General features: G+C 41.9%; 2 protein-coding genes and 3 long non-coding RNA genes across 6 annotated transcripts; 2 read left to right on the top strand and 3 right to left on the bottom strand.

Annotated features, from left to right (window-relative positions):
* Nucleotides 1–316: 316 nt before the first annotated feature.
* Nucleotides 317–6,517, bottom strand: LOC131473736 (deleted in malignant brain tumors 1 protein-like). Its single transcript, XM_058651203.1, has 14 exons — nt 6,480–6,517; nt 6,184–6,282; nt 5,905–5,955; nt 5,198–5,296; nt 5,001–5,030; nt 4,742–4,840; nt 4,507–4,536; nt 4,276–4,420; nt 3,993–4,198; nt 2,201–2,376; nt 1,880–2,116; nt 1,605–1,765; nt 564–814; nt 317–437 (listed from the first exon to the last, which is right to left on the bottom strand). The coding sequence occupies exons 6-14, from the start codon at nt 4,833–4,835 to the stop codon at nt 397–399; spliced, it is 1,341 nt and encodes a 446-aa protein (XP_058507186.1). The 5' UTR covers nt 4,836–4,840; nt 5,001–5,030; nt 5,198–5,296; nt 5,905–5,955; nt 6,184–6,282; nt 6,480–6,517; the 3' UTR covers nt 317–396.
* A 612-nt stretch (nt 6,518–7,129) lies between these two features.
* LOC131473739 (uncharacterized) lies at nt 7,130–7,807 on the bottom strand. Its single transcript, XR_009242231.1, has 3 exons — nt 7,668–7,807; nt 7,311–7,409; nt 7,130–7,174 (listed from the first exon to the last, which is right to left on the bottom strand). It is a non-coding gene; the product is annotated as an uncharacterized LOC131473739 (long non-coding RNA).
* A 393-nt stretch (nt 7,808–8,200) lies between these two features.
* LOC131473738 (uncharacterized) lies at nt 8,201–8,867 on the bottom strand. The gene is made up of 3 exons (XR_009242230.1): nt 8,784–8,867; nt 8,427–8,525; nt 8,201–8,290 (listed from the first exon to the last, which is right to left on the bottom strand). It is a non-coding gene; the product is annotated as an uncharacterized LOC131473738 (long non-coding RNA).
* A 181-nt stretch (nt 8,868–9,048) lies between these two features.
* Nucleotides 9,049–9,654, top strand: LOC131473741 (uncharacterized). The gene is made up of 2 exons (XR_009242232.1): nt 9,049–9,099; nt 9,145–9,654. It is a non-coding gene; the product is annotated as an uncharacterized LOC131473741 (long non-coding RNA).
* A 2,742-nt stretch (nt 9,655–12,396) lies between these two features.
* On the top strand, nt 12,397–16,902 carry agt (angiotensinogen). Of its 2 annotated transcripts, none has more exons than XM_058651202.1 (7): nt 12,397–12,534; nt 13,519–13,971; nt 14,239–14,605; nt 14,708–14,829; nt 15,325–15,473; nt 15,930–16,086; nt 16,355–16,902. In XM_058651202.1, the coding sequence occupies exons 1-7, from the start codon at nt 12,532–12,534 to the stop codon at nt 16,529–16,531; spliced, it is 1,428 nt and encodes a 475-aa protein (XP_058507185.1). In that variant the 5' UTR covers nt 12,397–12,531; the 3' UTR covers nt 16,532–16,902. The 2 variants fall into 2 exon arrangements, with proteins under 2 accessions (XP_058507185.1, XP_058507184.1); XM_058651201.1 differs by lacking the exon at nt 12,397–12,534 and adding an exon at nt 13,277–13,423.
* The last annotated feature ends 569 nt before the right edge of the window (nt 16,903–17,471 follow it).

Genomic DNA, 17,471 nt, shown 5'->3' with positions numbered 1-17,471 from the left:
TGGGTCCCCAAATTTCCCAAACTGTTAGTTCAGATTTATACGTGTTTGTGCTACATATCATGCAAGCAATGACGTCTTACTTTATTCACCAAAACCACCTTTAAATGTGTTTTTTTTTTGTATTGTATATCTGAGGATGCTTTCAGGACGGATTTGGATTTGTGTTCAGACCTGTGTTCAAACCGTCTGCATGTGATCAGGTGACTCAGGACGGGCGTTAATACCAGCCAGGACCTCATTCAGGTATTCTTCACAAAACTTGAGCCACCACTTTAATGTCAGTGTCAACGTATGGCATGAAACACACAAACACAGATTGCCTTTTGATGATGCTTTTAATCAGGTTAATCAAGTATTGTGATTAGTAAGGTTAGTATGATGAGTCGAAAGAACAAGTTAAACCTTGTTCTGCGCAGGATCTTCAATCTTCTCAGGTTCTGAGAAAAGAGAGAAGTAGTGAATTAACTTCATTCCTTATGTTATCTTGAGATCCCAACTTTTCCTTCTCATAACCTTTACAAACTTTGTGATTATGTCAAAGGCGACTACAAATGCCTACAGACCTTTGAGTTGAATAGGACCCAAGATCAGAGTTTGGCTGGCCTGTTCTGACCCAAGATGTCTCCTGGTCCTACGCTTCATGCACATATGGCGGCAGCGTGAATTCTGATCACTTCTATCGCATATCAGGACCTTGCACTGGAGATACACGCGATCTGAGGCGCGAAGGAACTGGAAGGCATTGACGCGGAAACGTGCGTAGTATTGCGGATTGTGTTTGTAGTGAATGTAGACGGTGCTGTCCGCTTCACATCTGAAATAAAACAGATTGATAGGTTGTTAATTGTTAATGCCTAACTTAACCCTTAACCCTCACCTTAACATGAACCCAAGTCTAACCCCAACCCTGATATCAAGTCTTAACCCTTTAAAAGCCCTTTAAAGTTGTGAGGACCAGTCAAAATGTCCTCACAAAGATACTACAAACATACACACACATAGTGGCCTGCCACTTAATATCAAGTTATAACTATGTTCTTTTAGTAATAGATTCATTTTGCCTCATAAATGTATTGTTAATGTGAACTTATATATTGTTTCATATCAACACAAACACTTTTATTTTCAAATATCTATCACTGATATAATTTTAAGGTCATATTGCCCACTTCTACCAAATCATTGCTTTTTTCCCAAACACCTTTTCTTTAAATTTGACTGGCCCCCTACTGACCAGACTGACCATGTTCAGTGGCCCCATGGTCATTTGAGTTTGACACCCCTGACTCAAACAAAGTGTTATCCTTAACCTTAACCATAACCAGTTAATGCCTTACCCTAATCTTAACCTGAACTACTTTTCAAAATGTATCCCTCAAAAGTTACTCAGAATTTAGGTTTTTGTCTCATGATGACCACTTTTTGGTCTCCATGAGGACTACTGGTCCTGACATGATCAGTGTTTGTTCCTGGTCCTAAGGAGACATTGCTCCTCATTTATGAGCTGCTAATACATTTTGTTGTCATGTTATGATTTTGTGGACTTGTTTGTGCTGTGTGTTTTCTCTAATCTTATCAAATTAAAGTGCAAACATTTATCGTACCCGTTGCGGATCAGGTAGTAAGGTCTGGTGTGGAAGTCGTCTTTATTTGGCGAGGCCACACAGCTGTCAAAGGCGAGAATCAGCGCACGGTCAAAGCGATCCAGTCGGACTTCGATAAACAGGTACTGGTTAAGCGACACTTGATACGGAGATTCGGTGACCTGGCAAAACAAAAACAAAGTGTTAGTGCTGCATTTGCAATATGACTCAAATGTGCAACCCCCCCCCCCCCACACACACACACACACACGGCCCCCTGTACCCCCCACACTCACAATGGTGTGGAAGCCATCACTTGTGTAGAAATGCATGGTGGAGTTAAATCTGCCTGATCCGATAATGGTGCTGTCATTTATACTGTGTCCAATGTACATATTATGGGACACTGAGTCCTTCGCCATCTGACAGTCCACAATCAGCTTAAAGTGAGACAGGCGCGTGATCTCTCCGGTGGGTACGCCGTTGTCGTAGGCACGGACAGCGTTGCTGTAGATAACGCTGCCATTCTGAAACTGTTCACGGAAGAAGGTATTGCTGATTAATCACATGTGTGTACTGTGCTGTGAATGTTTGCTACGAGGAGATGAATGATCTACCTTTCTAACGTTGCCACAAGATTCGAGAGGGTATCTGAAGACCACCTGGCTCCAGGTAACCGTGGGTTTGCATTGTGGGTCGTCCAGGTACAGAGTTTTGCCATCGTAGCCGACAGAGCTCAGGTAGCTTCTCTCAATCACAATTTCCATGTCGTATGAGGAACAGTGAACTCGACCTTACAGACAACAAGTGCAAGAAAAATGTACAACAGCTTGACTTACTTGAAGGTGTAAAGCCTGACTTGTACTTGTGTGCCCTTGTTTATTTGTGTCCTAATCCTACTATTTTCTTCATTTTGAAAACCTGCTGTACGAATAATTGAGGAGAAACTCTACTGAGTTCTGATGCAGTGTGGCACTGAACCAATAAGGAGAGCAACAGGGAGAATACATTCTGGGTCCAGCAACTGAAGATGAATCGTCAACATGGAGAAGGTAACGACTAGAGAAAAGTGTCAAATAGCAGGTTTTTTTGTCTGTCTATTACTGTCTCTTTGTTTGAAGGAGTACAAATCAGGCAAAAACATTTGTGGCTTTGTTGAACCTGTCTTGACAGTAATATTAGCCGATAATGAGACCATTCTTTTCATATCCTCAAAGTGTTAACCTTTAATGCCTGAAAAGTATTGTCAGAGACTAAGGGTAGCATTGTTGTCAGTGGCTTCACTGACAACAATGGTGCATATATTATATATACAGTATACTGTTTATAACAATTTAACATTTCCTTTGTAGGCCACAAACACAGTAATGTTGGCGGTGTGTTGGAAAAAGCCTCATTACCGCTCTCAAAATCGTCTCAGCCGGAGGAGAAGCAAAACTAGGATTCAGCAGTGGAGAGGAGTTAAAGTAGAGACTGCAGAAAGTGAAGAGTTGGAAACGCTTCTCCCTGACAGAGAGAGCCAAGGTTAGCAAACCCACGCACACACTCTCTCCCTGTCTCTCTTTCACTTTGTTGGTGGAGATTTAAGGTATATAATGTTTTGGGTTTTGTTTTTTTTACGCGACATGATTGTCACCTCAATGTTGCTTTTCATCATGTGATATTTCCGCTGTGACTGCATGCGCTGCCGCACACTTTCACGTTCAATCTCTGCCTGCTGCTGCTGACGTGCTAGAATTGACCAAATCGGTTTAATGTTTGTGAAACATAAGATGGATGATGGCACAGTTATGTGTGTGTGTGCAGAAACAAAGTGTAACTACAGGTATTTCTGTGTTCTGGCATTCTGGCTCCTGCAGTGTTTTGAACGCTCTGCGAGACATTGGAGTGACTGACGATGCTTAGTCATGTGCATCAGTCGATCACCTTGCAAAAACACTGACATGACAATTTGCAAAATTTTTGTGTGTTTATCGACAAAAATTGTTTTGCAATGATTAGAATTGAAGAAGCAGAAGCCGAAATATCCTGATTCTCAGTCACCTCGCTACATCCTATAGTAGCCAACCCCCCCATGTGCAGCGCAGTCTTTAGGTGTTAAAGCTCCAGTGTGTAACTTCTGTCACCAACATACTGACAACTAGTGTCATTTCCAACCATTCTCTTTCAACATCCATTTCACCTCACTCATGTTTTAGAGAACTGGGGAATTATTAAATAGAGAAAGTTCGCTGCCGTCTCGCTCTCGTCTTGCATCACTCTGTGTCTCCACAGACGAGGAAAGAAAAACACTGTTCATTTATATTTATAAAAAGACAAGCCACAGCTGGACATGTCAATCCACCAGAGTCAAAATAGAAAATAATCTGTGACATCTAATATCCACACTTAAATGTACCGCCATGTTACCTGAGTGTGGTGGCAGAATACTCTTGAACTCAGCTTTGAACCCACGGCCAACCACCGACTGATCGCTCCTGAAAAGCACCGTCATGGTGTTGGAGCTGGAGGAGAAGGAGCTTGTGCTGCCCTCGCACACTTTGCCCAAGTATCGTGAATTAAGAGACGGCCCATCGTAGATGTTAATGTAGTCACAGGAGCAGCAGTTCTCCAATCTGCAAAAGTCAAGTATGATTATTGATTTACCACAGTATTCAAAGCCTGGATCTAGACCTGGAAGTTCTCCACTCACTCCAGGAATAAGAATGACAGGAAGATTCTTTGGTCATGTGAAGTTTTGAGGTACCAGACGCAGTTGGCGCCATCCTGGTAGTAGTTGGGATGGTTTGGGCTGGTGAAGTATCCAGAACTGTACTGGGAACCTCCACAGGCCGGTGCTACAGGTGGATAAGATCATGCACGTGTTGTTGCAGTGAACAACATTTTAAGCATTTATTTCATTTTGCAAAAAGTAGGATCCTACCTGGTGTTGTGGATGGTGTTGCGCAGACGGCTGTTTGGGATGAAAAAGAAAAGATAAATTAATTTTTTACTAGTCCCACAATGGGGAAATTTTGTCCGTTCCTTATAGAAGAACTACAATGATATAATGCTAGTACATAATAATGAATAATGCATTTTCTCATTTAAACAAAAAGAATTATACACAAGATTTTGATTGCTGCAGTGAGAGAGGGTTTGTTAGACTTGGTACTTACGGTAGTAGTCTGGGCAACAGGTGCCATGTTGTACACAAGAGTTGGCGCATGAGCAGACTCCCATGTTCCAACCACAGTTGGAACGACAGGACATGTTAACTGAGACGTACATTTTTCAGTTACTTTTGAGAACGCCACTCCAGGACACTTTTTTAATGAAATTGTTTCATGGAACGTTTTTTTTTTTTTTTTTTGCAGAAGACTGTTGTATAAGTGAAGCAAGCTCATTTAATTAATTTTGCAAAACTGAGGATCCTACCTGGGGTTGTGGTTGAGATTGAGCAGTGGGCTGTTTTGGGGGAGGGAGAAAAACTGTGATCAAACTGTACTGAACTTTGAAAGCCATGATACTCACAGAAGAAGAAGAAAAAAAACGTTATAATAAACTGGTTGTTTTAAACTTTTAAACAAGAACAGAAAGGCGTTGGGCAAGGGATTGTTAGATGTGGCACTTACAGCGGTAGTCATAGCAACAGTTGCCGTAGCGTTCACAGGAGCTTGCGCAGGAACAGACTGCCCACTCTCTGCCACAGTTGTTACGACAGGTGACGTATTCTATAGGACAGGACATGGATCATTTCAACCATGCTATCAAGTTGTTTCTCTAAGTAGTTTGACAGGCTGACATCGTTGACTTCCACACTCAACTTGTGCGACCAGGTGCCAAAATGTTCCCCACAGGTCAATGTGAATAAATACATGTATCAGTCAGCAGTGGTTTGTGGGATGGGAAATTCACTCTGAATGGATAGCTATCAACTTTCATGACATCATCTGGATGATTTTCAGTTGCTTTTAAGAAAGCCAGTCATGTCCAAATTTTAATTTGTCCATTGCTTTGTTTAATGGATGGATATTTAGAGGTGCCTGTCAGGTAAGTATATTTGCAGGCAGGTCTATCCATTCATTTTCTACCACTTTATACTCAGGAGGGTCGCGGGTTGCTGGTGCCATTCTCAGCTGACATAGGGAGATACACCCCGGACAGTTCGCCAGTCCATCACAGGGGCACATACAGTATGGAGACAAACAACCATCTACTCTCATATTCACACCTAACACTCAATGTTAGTGTGTCCAATTTTATCTCATCTCCCATATTACATTTTTTTGGACTGTGGGAGGAAACTTGTGAACTCCTTTTGCAAAACCGAGGATCCTACCTGGGGTTTGCGTTGTGGGTCTTGTTGTTGTTTCCGTTACGGGGCAGTAGTCTGTTTGGGGATAAGACATTGTGGTCAAACTGTGCCGAGCTTTGAACGCCCTGATACAGAAGATGAACAGCCATATTTTTTTATCATGCTACATTATAGTGTTTAATGCATCTGCTGATTGTTTTACACTCGCAACAAAAAAGTAGAAACTATGATGGCTTTCACAGAATTATATACAAGATTTTGATTTCTGTCTCTAAGAGAGGGCTTGTTAGACTTGGTACTTACAGTTGTAGTCATAGCAACAGTTGCCATTGTATCTACACGAGCTGCGGCAGGAGCAGACTCCCAGGTCATAACCACAGTTGTAACGACAGGACCTGTGTCCTGGGAGACGTAAGAGGACAGGACATTAATCATTTTAGCCATGCTATCAGTTAGCAGTAGGTGAAAGTTCTTAGTAGTTGGTAGTTTTTTGGGGTTTGGTTGTTGGCATCATGTCAACCCTCCAACCCAGCTGTCAATTTTTGTTGCAACCAATTCTTTTTAGAGCATGTTCATTTTTGCAAAACTGGGGATCCTACCTGTGGTTGTTGGTGGTGCAGTCGCCACAGTCGTTGCAGGGCAGTAGTCTGTTAGGGTGAAAAGTTTTGTGATCAAACTGTTTGGAGATTTAACACTCAGAACAAAAAATAATTATATACAAGAATCAAGATATACAAGCTTTGTTAGACTTGGCACTTACTGTTGTAGTCATAGCAACAGGTACCATAGTAGTTACACGAGCTGCGGCAGGAGCAGACTCCCAGGTCATAACCACAGTTGTAACGACAGGACCTGTGTCCTGGGTGGACGTAAGAGGACAGGACCTTAATCATTTTAGCCATGCTATCAGTTAGCAGTAGGTGAAAGTTGTTAGTAGTTGGTAGTTTTTTGGGGTTCGGTTGTTGGCATCATGTCAGCCCTCCAACCCAGCTGTCAATTTTTGTTGCAACCAATTCTTTTTAGAGCATGTTAATTTTTGCAAAACTGGGGAACCTACCTGTGGTTGTTGGTGGTGTAGTCGCCACAGTCGTTTCTGGAGGTGGTGCTGACACCGGAGGGCAGTGGATAAAACGTCAATCATGTGCAATTTTTAACTTGTCCAATGATTTGTTTGACGATGTTAACACAAAAGCCAGCTGTTAATTTTTGTTCGTCTATTAAGAGCAGGTTCATTTTGCAAAACTGAGGATCCTACCTGTGGTTTCTGGAGGTTCTGTTGTTCCAGCGCAGTAGTCTGTTTGGGTGAAAAGTTTTGTGATCAAACTGTTCAGAGATTTAACACTCAGAACAATAACAGAAACTACCATGGGTTTTCCAGAATTATATACAATAATTCAAGATATACAAGCTTTGTTAGACTTGGCACTTACTGTTGTAGTCATAGCAACAGGTACCATAGTAGTTACACGAGCTGCGGCAGGAGCAGACTCCCAGGTCATAACCACAGTTGTAACGACAGGACCTGTGTCCTGGGAGACGTAAGAGGACAGGACATTAATCATTTTAGCCATGCTATCAGTTAGCAGTAGGTGAAAGTTCTTCGTAGTTGGTAGAGAAATATCTACACCTGTCAACATACATGTCCCCATCAGAATGATTCTCAGTTACTCCAATTTTTTGATTTGCCCAATATTTTGTTTCACGGATTGATGTCACGACAACAACCAGCTGTCAATTTTTGTTTGTCTATTTAGATCAGGTTCATTTTGAAAAACTGAGCATCTTACCTGTTGTTTCTGGTGGTGCAGTCGATGCTGAAGGTGTTGCAGTCATTGGAGGGCAGTGGATAAAATATCAATCATGTGCACATTTTAACTTGTCCAATGATTTGTTTGACAGATGTTAAGACAACAGCCAGCTGTTAATTTTTGTTTGTCTATTAAGAGCATGTTCATTTTGGAAAACTGAACATCTTACCTGTTGTATATGGTGCTTCAGTCGTCTGAGTTGTTTCTGGAGGTGCTGTCATTGAAGGGCAGTGGATAAACATCAATCATGTGCAATTTTTAACTTGTCCAATGATTTGTTTGACGGATGTTAAGACAACAGCCAGCTGTTAATTTTTGTTTGTCTATTAAGAGCATGTTCATTTTGAAAAACTGAACATCTTACCTGTTGTATATGGTGCTTCAGTCGTCTGAGTTGTTTCTGGAGGTGCTGTCATTGAAGGGCAGTGGATAAAACATCAATCATGTGCAATTTTTAACTTGTCCAATGATTTGTTTGACAGATGTTAAGACAACAGCCAGCTGTTAATTTTTGTTTGTCTATTAAGAGCATGTTCATTTAGCAAAACTGAGGATCCTACCTGTGGTTTCTGGAGGTGCTGTTGTCGTTCCAGCGCAGTAGTCTGTTTGGGTGAAAAGTTTTGTGATCAAACTGTTCAGAGATTTAACATTCAGAACAAAAACAGAAACTACCATGGCTTTTGCAGAATTATATACAAGAATTCTAGATATACAAGCTTTGTTAGACTTGGCACTTACTGTTGTAGTCATAGCAACAGGTACCATAGTAGTTACACGAGCTGCGGCAGGAGCAGACTCCCAGGTCATAACCACAGTTGTAACGACAGGACCTGTGTCCTGGGAGACGTAAGAGGACAGGACATAAATCATTTTAGCCATGCTATCAGTTAGCAGTAGGTGAAAGTTCTTCGTAGTTGGTAAAGAAATATCTACACCTGTCATCATACATGTCCTCATCAGAATGATTCTCAGTTACTCCAATTTTTTGATTTACCCACTATTTTGTTTCACGGATGGATGTTAAGACAACAACCAGCTGTTAATTTTTGTTTGTCTATTTAGAGCAGGTTCATTTTGAAAAACTGAACATCTTACCTGTTGTTTCTGGTGGTGCAGTCGTCCAAGTTGTTTCTGGTGGTGCAGTCGTCCGAGTTGTTTCTGGTGGTGAAGTCGTTGCTGGAGGTGGTGCGGTCATTGGAGGGCAGTGGATAAAACATCAATCATGTGCAATTTTTAACTTGTCCAATGATTTGTTTGACAGATGTTAAGACAACAGCCAGCTGTTCATTTTTGTTTGTCTATTTAGAGCAGGTTCATTTTGAAAAACTGAGCATCTTACCTGTTTCCGTTTCTGGAGGTGCAGTCCACACAGTCGTTTCTGGAGGTGCAGTCCACGCAGTCGTTTCTGGAGGTTCAGTCCACGCAGTCGTTTCTGGAGGTGCAGTCGTTTCTGGAGGTGCAGTCCACACAGTCGTTTCTGGAAGTGTAGTCCACACAGTCGTTTCTGGAGGTGCAGTCCACACAGTCGTTTCTGGAGGTGCTGTCCACGCAGTCGTTTCTGGAGATGGTACAAGAGAAAATAACAAAGTACATGAGCCACTTCCAGTCCAGTAACAGCACAGCTACATGACAACAGCCACAAATCCTATCACAAAGGTTTGGAGTGAGACTGTAGAACCCGGATCTGTCCAACTGAGAATGCACATGTGAATAAAAATAGAAAATCTAATTTCATAGAGAAACTGTCGCACAATACCTTGCACTCCATGCGTGGCGAGCACGCTGCAAAGAACCAACAGACTCCACATGGTGAATGGATTTGCTGTTCAACCTGTCCCAAATGCTGAACATGACAGCTTAAATACCCAGCAGCCCTCACTGAAACTTGGGTGCAGCACCAATAAAGTGTCTGATGTCACCAAATGAAATTGATAAATCACTCAGTAAATGTGGATGAGAAAAAACACAGCTGGTTCACTATCATAAAGATTCTTCACCTCAAGCTTCAGGATGTGTGTTTTAAAATATTTGCTCAGGATACACGCCGGAACTTCATGAGTCTGACTTTTGTTAGTATGATTCCAGTTTGATCATTTGCATCCCATTAGATAAAATACAGTAAATGTACTTTAAACATGCATTATATTTTTGATGAATAACGCAAGAGAAAGCACTCCTTAAAGGTAGGGTGGGAGATTATTTTCTGGTAGAGCTGCAACTAACGATTGTTTTCATAATCGATTAAGAAAATTTTAAGAAAAATATTAATCAGTGTTTGTCAAACCTGGAAATGATGATGTCCATGAACCAAAACCATTTAGTTTTAATGATTTCTTTATGTGGAGCAAAAGAAATAAATCAATCACCAGTGGAGTGGACATGCCAGTAAAAACACCTGGATTTGGAGTCGCTGTCCGTCTGGAACTCGTTCCCCAAGTTTTCCCCTTCGGCATCCGACAAAATAAGTGCAAATATCCAACGTTTGTCAGATTTTAAACATTATATACTTACAATTATTAAAGAACAAAATCAGAGAGCGCAAAGAACAAGTGAGGGAGCGCAAAGAACAAGTGAGGGAGTGCAAAGAACACAATCAGAGAGCGCAAAGAACACAATCAGAGAGCGCAAAGAACAAGTGAGGGAGCGCAGAGAACAAAATCAGAGCGTGCAGAGAACAAGTGAGGGAGTGCAAAGAACCAATCAGGGAGCGCAGAGAACAAGTGAGGGAGTGCAAAGAACAAGTGAGGGAGCGCAAAGAACAAATGAGGGAGTAAAAAGAACAAGTGAGGGAGCGCAGATAACAAAATCAGAGAGCGCAAAGAACAAGTGAGGGGGCGCAAAGAACAAGTGAGGGGGCGCAAAGAACAAGTGATGGAGCGCAAAGAACAAGTGATGGAGCGCAAAGAACAAGTGAGGGAGCGAAAAGAACAAGTGAGGGAGCAAAAAGAACAAATTAGGGAGCGCAAAGTGTATTTTCAAACAATAAAATACAATAGTTTTGATGACATATTGATATTTATGACTAAATCAATATTTATTGGCTTCTTAAAAAGTGTTGTTTGATTCGTGAAAAGTGTTGTTTGAAAACATTGACACAAGTGTTCATATCCTGATCATAAGGATACAAAAAGAAAAGTTTCTTTGTTCCATAACCCAAAACATTTCATTGAAAATATGTTGTTTTGTAGTCATTTGAAGCCAGAGAAAACCCACGCACACTCGCGCACACTCGCGCACACTCGCGCACACTCACACACACTCACACAGAAAGGCCCTCAGTCGGATAAGGTCGCGAACCAGGACCTTGCTGTGAGGCATCAGTGCGAGCCACTGTACCTTCCCTAGTTATTATTACACTTAAAAGAACATAAAGCCACAGCTCTAAAGCACTTAACATGATGCAGTTCTCTGTTTGATGAGAAAACCTGGTGTACCCTGCCCTGTTTACTCAGGTGCAAGTTGAGGACATTCCTCAATATATTTATGGATGTCACCTTTTATGAGCAAATACAAACGTATATTGTTTAATAAAGCCGTTTGCCTGGTCATTAATAACACATGCGGCTTGTTGACACTTTTCCCAGGACATGGTGGCTTATCATTCCTCTGAATGCACCTCTAATGTAATTTCCACAGTTTGATGACGTGAAAGGGAGATGTATCCAAGCTAAGACATTTTATACTTGTGTATTTCTCTGATGTTTTATTGTTTCCCATTTTTCAGTCAGTGGGTTGTCCACTGAAGTCATTCATATTAACCGATTTCCATATTCTATAATCTAATCTATGTGTGTGTACGATTCTTATGGATTATATCAGAGAGTGAAACTCAAGAGAAAGTTAGAGTAGAGATGGAGACATGGATAATACTGTACGAGTAAACCAACATTGTCATTCATTGTTTTTACGTATCACATGGATTTAGGCCATTCAGGTTTTGAGTGTTTGTGTTCACTCACAGTTTTTCCACGAACTGTGGCTCAACGTCTCATAAAAGAGTCGACTGCAACAAACAAAACAATATTGACTTGTTCTCGTCACTTTGACGCATGGTTGAAGGGTTTAACACACAGGTGGAACATGAGTTTCTTCTAGTAATCAGTGTGTTGCAGTGAGAAGTTCAGTGTTCCTGCGTGTGCTGAATCAGTGTTTCCCCAAGCGTTTTATCTTTGCACCTACCTTTTAAATGTCCATTTTTTGTTTTTGGATTATTTCAAATTGGTAAACCAGTCGTTTCCATGAGATATCTGTTTGATAACTGAATCTGTCATTCCACACTTTAGTGACCTTAAAGAAATCTCTCGTTGTGACCTCATCGACTCTGCTAAATGAGGAAATTTTTGTCCGGAAATGTGTGTGTGGGGTGAGCAGCTTGATGCACGGGATTTTTGTGTGTGTGTGTGTGTGTGTGTACAAAATGGGGAGGAAGTGGCAAAAGTTGTTTTGACCCTGTCCAGCAAATGCTTGGGCAATGAAGACCACCGTTCCCTCAACATGGTGACATTTCAGTGAGTCACTGAACGCTCACAAACACAAATAAAGAAGGCTGTTCCTGTTTCCCCCCACTGTTCCTTCTCCTTTGTGGAACACTGAGCTCCTCTTCCCCCCTCCTCTCTCCAGGATGAGCTTGCATCATCCCCCTTAAGTCAACATGTAGAGGGACGTTGGGTGGTCTTTTTCTTCCCTCGTCAGTACAAAGCGGGCTATGAGTCATGGCAGCAGAGCCCCTGACTCAATGCTGCTTTGGTTAATCAGTAACCAGAGTGGGAGCAGCGAGAGTGGCTGCTGGGTTTAAGTAAGAGAGCAGAGGAGCCAGGACTTCAATCAGCTGCAGAAGACACACATGGTAAGAGCAAGTTTTGACTTAAGCTCACTAAGTGCCTTTTGATTGTGTTGTAAGTAAAATTGACAGAGATGATGGAGCATGGCTAAGGTTTAAGGTGCACTGAGTATTCAGTTATAGCTATTCAAAAAACTGCTGACAAAGTTCTAAATGCCTAACTTCTGCCTCTTTAACTTGATATTTAATTCACAAAGTAATTCCCGTTACTGCTTTACAAGATATTTCTGTACATTTGGGGGCATTTTGGAGCTTGACGAAACGTGAATCAGTTACTTTGACCTCTGTCATCAGTGGGGACACAGGTGAGTTGATTTTGTGCGTGAGCTCACTCGTTTTATTGATCAGAAACCAAGGCCAGGTCCTGTGGTACGTGTCCAAACAGAGGGGAAACATACTGTTTGCTCACCTCCTCCGAGGGTCCATCAGTCCACATCTTTGCTCGAGGGATAAAGTCCTATTTTTGCATAAGAGCACTTGTCAGAGTTCTGTTTTAACGTGTTTTAAATGAAGAGAAATACACGATGGTGTTTACTTTGCATTCATGGCGAGTTATAGAAACACCATCACACTGTGCAGCTGAGAACAGGACCAGAGAAGTTTGTTCATGCATCTTTTAATCCGGCATGTGTTTATATGTAGCTGTAACAATGTAAATGCAACCATATAACCTGAACACTTGTGTCTCTTATGTCGGGGGCGAATGAAATATCCTTCTTTTTCTACTCAGTAATGACACAGAAACCTGTGTGCGCACACATAGATGGGTCTCATTATCTATGCGACCTCTGTTGCAGAGGTTAACGTCTGCTCTCATTCACTGACCAGCAGGAGAGAGGACACACAAAGAGCCATCCATCAGTCCCTGACATGCCTCTCTGTGCCCAATGCTGAGGTGGAAGAACCACTTCCAGCCGGATTTCTGACGTCATAATAGTCACGAGGCATTCTCACACAACTCTTGTTTTCTGTTGCTCCCCCCCCCCACAGAACAAATTGTTATCAAGCAACGACAAAGAGAAAGCGGAAATGCAGAGATTGTCTCTTCAAGTCGTCCTCGTCCTCGGCTGCTGCCTGTCGGCATGTCAGGCCAACCGCGTCTACATTCACCCCTTCAACCTGTTTGCCGCCGAGAATGTGAGCTGTGAAACGCTGCAGACCCAGTCTTCAAAGCACCTGGAGACGCTTCCCGTGACCCCTCTCGATATTGAAGTCCTGACACCGGACAGCAGGGACCAGTCCAAAGGGGATGCACAGAGGCAGAACATCACAGAGAGGACGGCGGTTCTGGCACAGCAGTTGAACTTTCTGGGTCTGAGGATGTACCACGCTCTCAGCGGAAAGCAGCCCAGCACCAACACCCTCATGTCTCCAGTCAACACCTACGGAACCCTCGTCACTTTCCTCGTGGGGGCCTCCAAGAAGACGGCGAGCTCGTTCCAGGTCTGATTGTGGAATGTGTCTAAAAAGGGGGTGGGGTTTCAGGCAATCAAACACCTGCAGAGTCTTGTTCAGTTTTAAAGGAAGTGATAATTGCTAAAACAGAACCAAAATACATTTCCCGGTGGTTCCAAACTCAAAGCTAATAATGAAAGCACGCTCATATTTAGCCTCTTCTATGTCAACATTACACTAACGTAATGTAATTTTACACCCAGCTCTCAGATTGATCCGTACTTGACTGAAAAACCTCCTCTTTGAACCTTGCAGAAGTTACTGGGCCTGAGCAGCGGCACCGACCGAGAGGACTGTGTGTCCTTGGTGGACGGACACAAGGTCCTCAAGACCCTGCAGAGCATCAACTCTCTGGTGGACGTCGGACCCAAAGACAAAATCACCACCCAGGTGTGGGCCTTCACGCGCCAGGACGTCCAGCTTTCCCAGGACTTCATCCAAGGCACACAGGACTCCTCGGACACATCGTTCACCCGCAGCGTGGACTTCTCCAAACCTCAGGAGGCCGAGGGTCTGGTGAACGACTTTGTGGAGAAGACGTCAGACGGGAAGTTGAAGGGCGTCTTCAAAGACGTGATCTCCAGCAGTGACCTTCTGTTTGCTACTTCCTTCAACTTCCAAGGTTGGCCAATCATGCTGTGATTTAAATCACAGAGTAAGAACAAAAGTACGAGACAAACAGACTTAGATGTTGACTTCTGTGCACGTGTCGTTTGTTTAACAGGCAGCTGGAAAACCGCCTTCCAGCTAGAGAATACCACGTTGCAGTTTCATGTGGACGAAGCAACGACAGTGTTGGCTCCACTGATGACCCACACGGGTCGGTACCACTACCTGAATGATAAGGTAAAACGTAGTATTGTATTTGTGTCACATACAGTGTCAGCCGCTGTTGAACATGAACCCAGGGCCGGCTCCTCACGGGGGCAAGAATCGAGTGTCTTGCCCCCACGAAATAAAATTTGGGCATCAGCAAAGATGAGGTTAAGGGAAAGCTGAAGTGTTTGGTTTTATGCACAATTTAAATGTTACAAAATGGTGTTCTGTAATTGTATAATATAATATAATAAAAGTGTTGATGTTCATGTTGATGTTTTTCAAAATGGCATAATTAGGTCAAGTTATTAGACTAGATTTTTCAGTATTGGCTATGATGAGAAGTCTTATTATTAGACCTAAATTGGACAGGTTGAGGGATAGAGGCCTCACTATAAGTACAATAATCCAGGGGGGGACAAAGTAAACACTTAGTTCCTTGGAGAAAACAGCTTGCCGTGTGTGACACGAGCTTGAATCTTACCTACTTGTCTCATTTTCAATATTTCTGGTTTGGTCATGAAGGTGCTGCGCTGCACCGTTGTGAAGTTGCCCCTGAGCAAACGCTCGTACATGTTGCTGGTCCTGCCTCACGAGGGAACCAAACTCCAGGACATTGAGTCCAGCCTGAGCATGGACACCATGTCTAACTGGCACCCGAGTCTCCAGGAAGGGTGAGTTTTGCTTTCAGGAAATGAAACGGTACTAAATCTACACCTGGCGTCACTTCTGATGCTTGTCTGTCCTCGTAAACTGATTGAAAAGGACATTTCAAGCAAGCTTGTTGTGTCACATTTACTTGGTGACAAAAAAAACATCCACTCTCACACTCACGGTCAAGTTAGAGTGTCCAATTTGTCTAATCTCCAAATCTGCATGTTTTTGGACCATGGGAGGAGACTGGAGAACCCGGAGAACCTGTGACGGTACAGGAACACCCAAAAGTGTTACATGTGTAACAACAAGATTTAGCCTCATAAAGGCTTCATACATCGTTCATAATTAAATGACTGTATTAAGTTCATTACACTTAGTAATTGTTGTAGAGTGAATGGGGAAAAAGATCTGGTACAATCCCAGTTTTCTTGCCTACTATTTTTGAATTCAATTTCAAAATATCTCTTACATAGTCTGTTGGAGCTGTCTCTGCCAAAGTGCTCCATATTGTCCGTGACCGATCTTCACGAGCTGCTGACCAACATGAATCGGGACATCGAAGCCAAACTGTTGGGCTCTCAGGCTGAGTTCAGTCAACTCAGCAACGCCCAACCCTTCACTGTAGATAAGGTGAATAAGGATTATCATCATCATCATAATATATATATATATATATATATATATATGTGTATATATATATATATATATGTGTATATATATATATATATATATATATATTTATATATATATATATAAATATATATATATTTATATATATATATATATATATATTTATATGTATATATATATATATATAAATATATATATATTTATATATATATATATATATATAATATTATGTGCATGTCCTTAACAAGATCTTCATGTCTCCTCTCAGGCGGTCAATACTGTGCTGTTTGAGATGTCAGAGGAAGGAGCAGAACCTCAGGACAAGACACAGGAAGTGGGCGTCCCTCTGAAGCTGTCCATCAACCGGCCTTTCTTCTTTTCTGTCATAGAAGGAGATTCTAATGCCATGCTCATGCTGGGCAAGATCACAAACCCCACAGCTTAAACTTACACGGTGTCAAAAACCAACAAACACATTGGACGTAAAAAAAATGATCACAGTATCAGACCCATGTCCTGCACACGGTGTAAACGTCTGCAGGGGTTTTTAAGTGTTCATGACGAATCTAGCTACATTTTTCCAGTGTTATTTCCCACCCTTTCCTCTCCAGTGGAGTGTGATGTCTCAGTATTTATGAAAACCTGTTACTTTAAAGCCCCTAAGTCGTTTTCAAGCTGCCTATTATGACCCCAATTGTTCTGCTAATTTATAATAATAGCCAACGTCTGTATAGAGCCACGTTGCGCAACTAAGAGTTTATTTTTTGTTTCACTACGATCTGTGATTGCTTTGAATAAAACATCTGTTTCCCAACATGTCGTTGTTTTCAATCAGATTAGATATTTTCCGCCACGACACTGGGCTGCAGGGAGACGCCGCGTCACAGGGTCGTGTCAAGGGTCACTGTTAACGCTTTATTTTGATAGTCCACTGTTGACTCTCTGTTAGTAATCAACAGGCATTCGCTGTCGGGTCAACATGTCATCACTTGACACTTATTGAACTGATAAAGTGACAATACAATTAACCAGCAGAGGTCTCAAACACATGGCCCATGGCCCACATGCAGCCCACCACTTACTATTAAGTTATAATGAGTTATTTCTGTATGGATTTTTTTTATTAATAGATTCATTTTGCATCATAAATACATTTATATTATGAATTATATATCAAAACAAACCTTTATTTTGAAATTATGTGAGATATATTGTTTCAATGTCTTTTTCTCAAAACGTTAAGTTTTAGACCCCTTATCTACAGATTCTAACCCTATATAAAAAGAGCCTGTAGACTATATATACTGTTTTTGCAGTGTTGTTAACCTTCATTTAACTACTTCTGTTGATTGTATCAGTATCTAATTACTTGACTATCATTCGTA

This window comes from Solea solea, chromosome 15 (genome assembly GCF_958295425.1).
Source record: "Solea solea chromosome 15, fSolSol10.1, whole genome shotgun sequence".
Taxonomy (NCBI): Eukaryota; Metazoa; Chordata; class Actinopteri; order Pleuronectiformes; family Soleidae; genus Solea; species Solea solea.
The sequence above is the reverse complement of the archived record's forward strand: the minus strand, read 5'-3'. Positions and strand labels throughout refer to the sequence as shown.

Coding starts and splice junctions, on each gene's coding strand:
- agt (XM_058651201.1), top strand. CDS start 13,292: ATGGGTCTCATTATCTATGCGACCTCTGTTGCAGAGGTTAACGTCTGC. Junction 13,424..13,518: donor TCTCTGTGCCCAATGCTGAG/GTGGAAGAACCA, acceptor CCCCCCCCACAG/AACAAATTGTTATCAAGCAA. Junction 13,972..14,238: donor AGACGGCGAGCTCGTTCCAG/GTCTGATTGTGG, acceptor TGAACCTTGCAG/AAGTTACTGGGCCTGAGCAG.
- LOC131473736 (XM_058651203.1), bottom strand. CDS start 4,835: ATGTCCTGTCGTTCCAACTGTGGTTGGAACATGGGAGTCTGCTCATGC. Junction 2,117..2,200: donor CTTGTGGCAACGTTAGAAAG/GTAGATCATTCA, acceptor TTCCGTGAACAG/TTTCAGAATGGCAGCGTTAT. Junction 1,766..1,879: donor GTGATGGCTTCCACACCATT/GTGAGTGTGGGG, acceptor TTGTTTTGCCAG/GTCACCGAATCTCCGTATCA.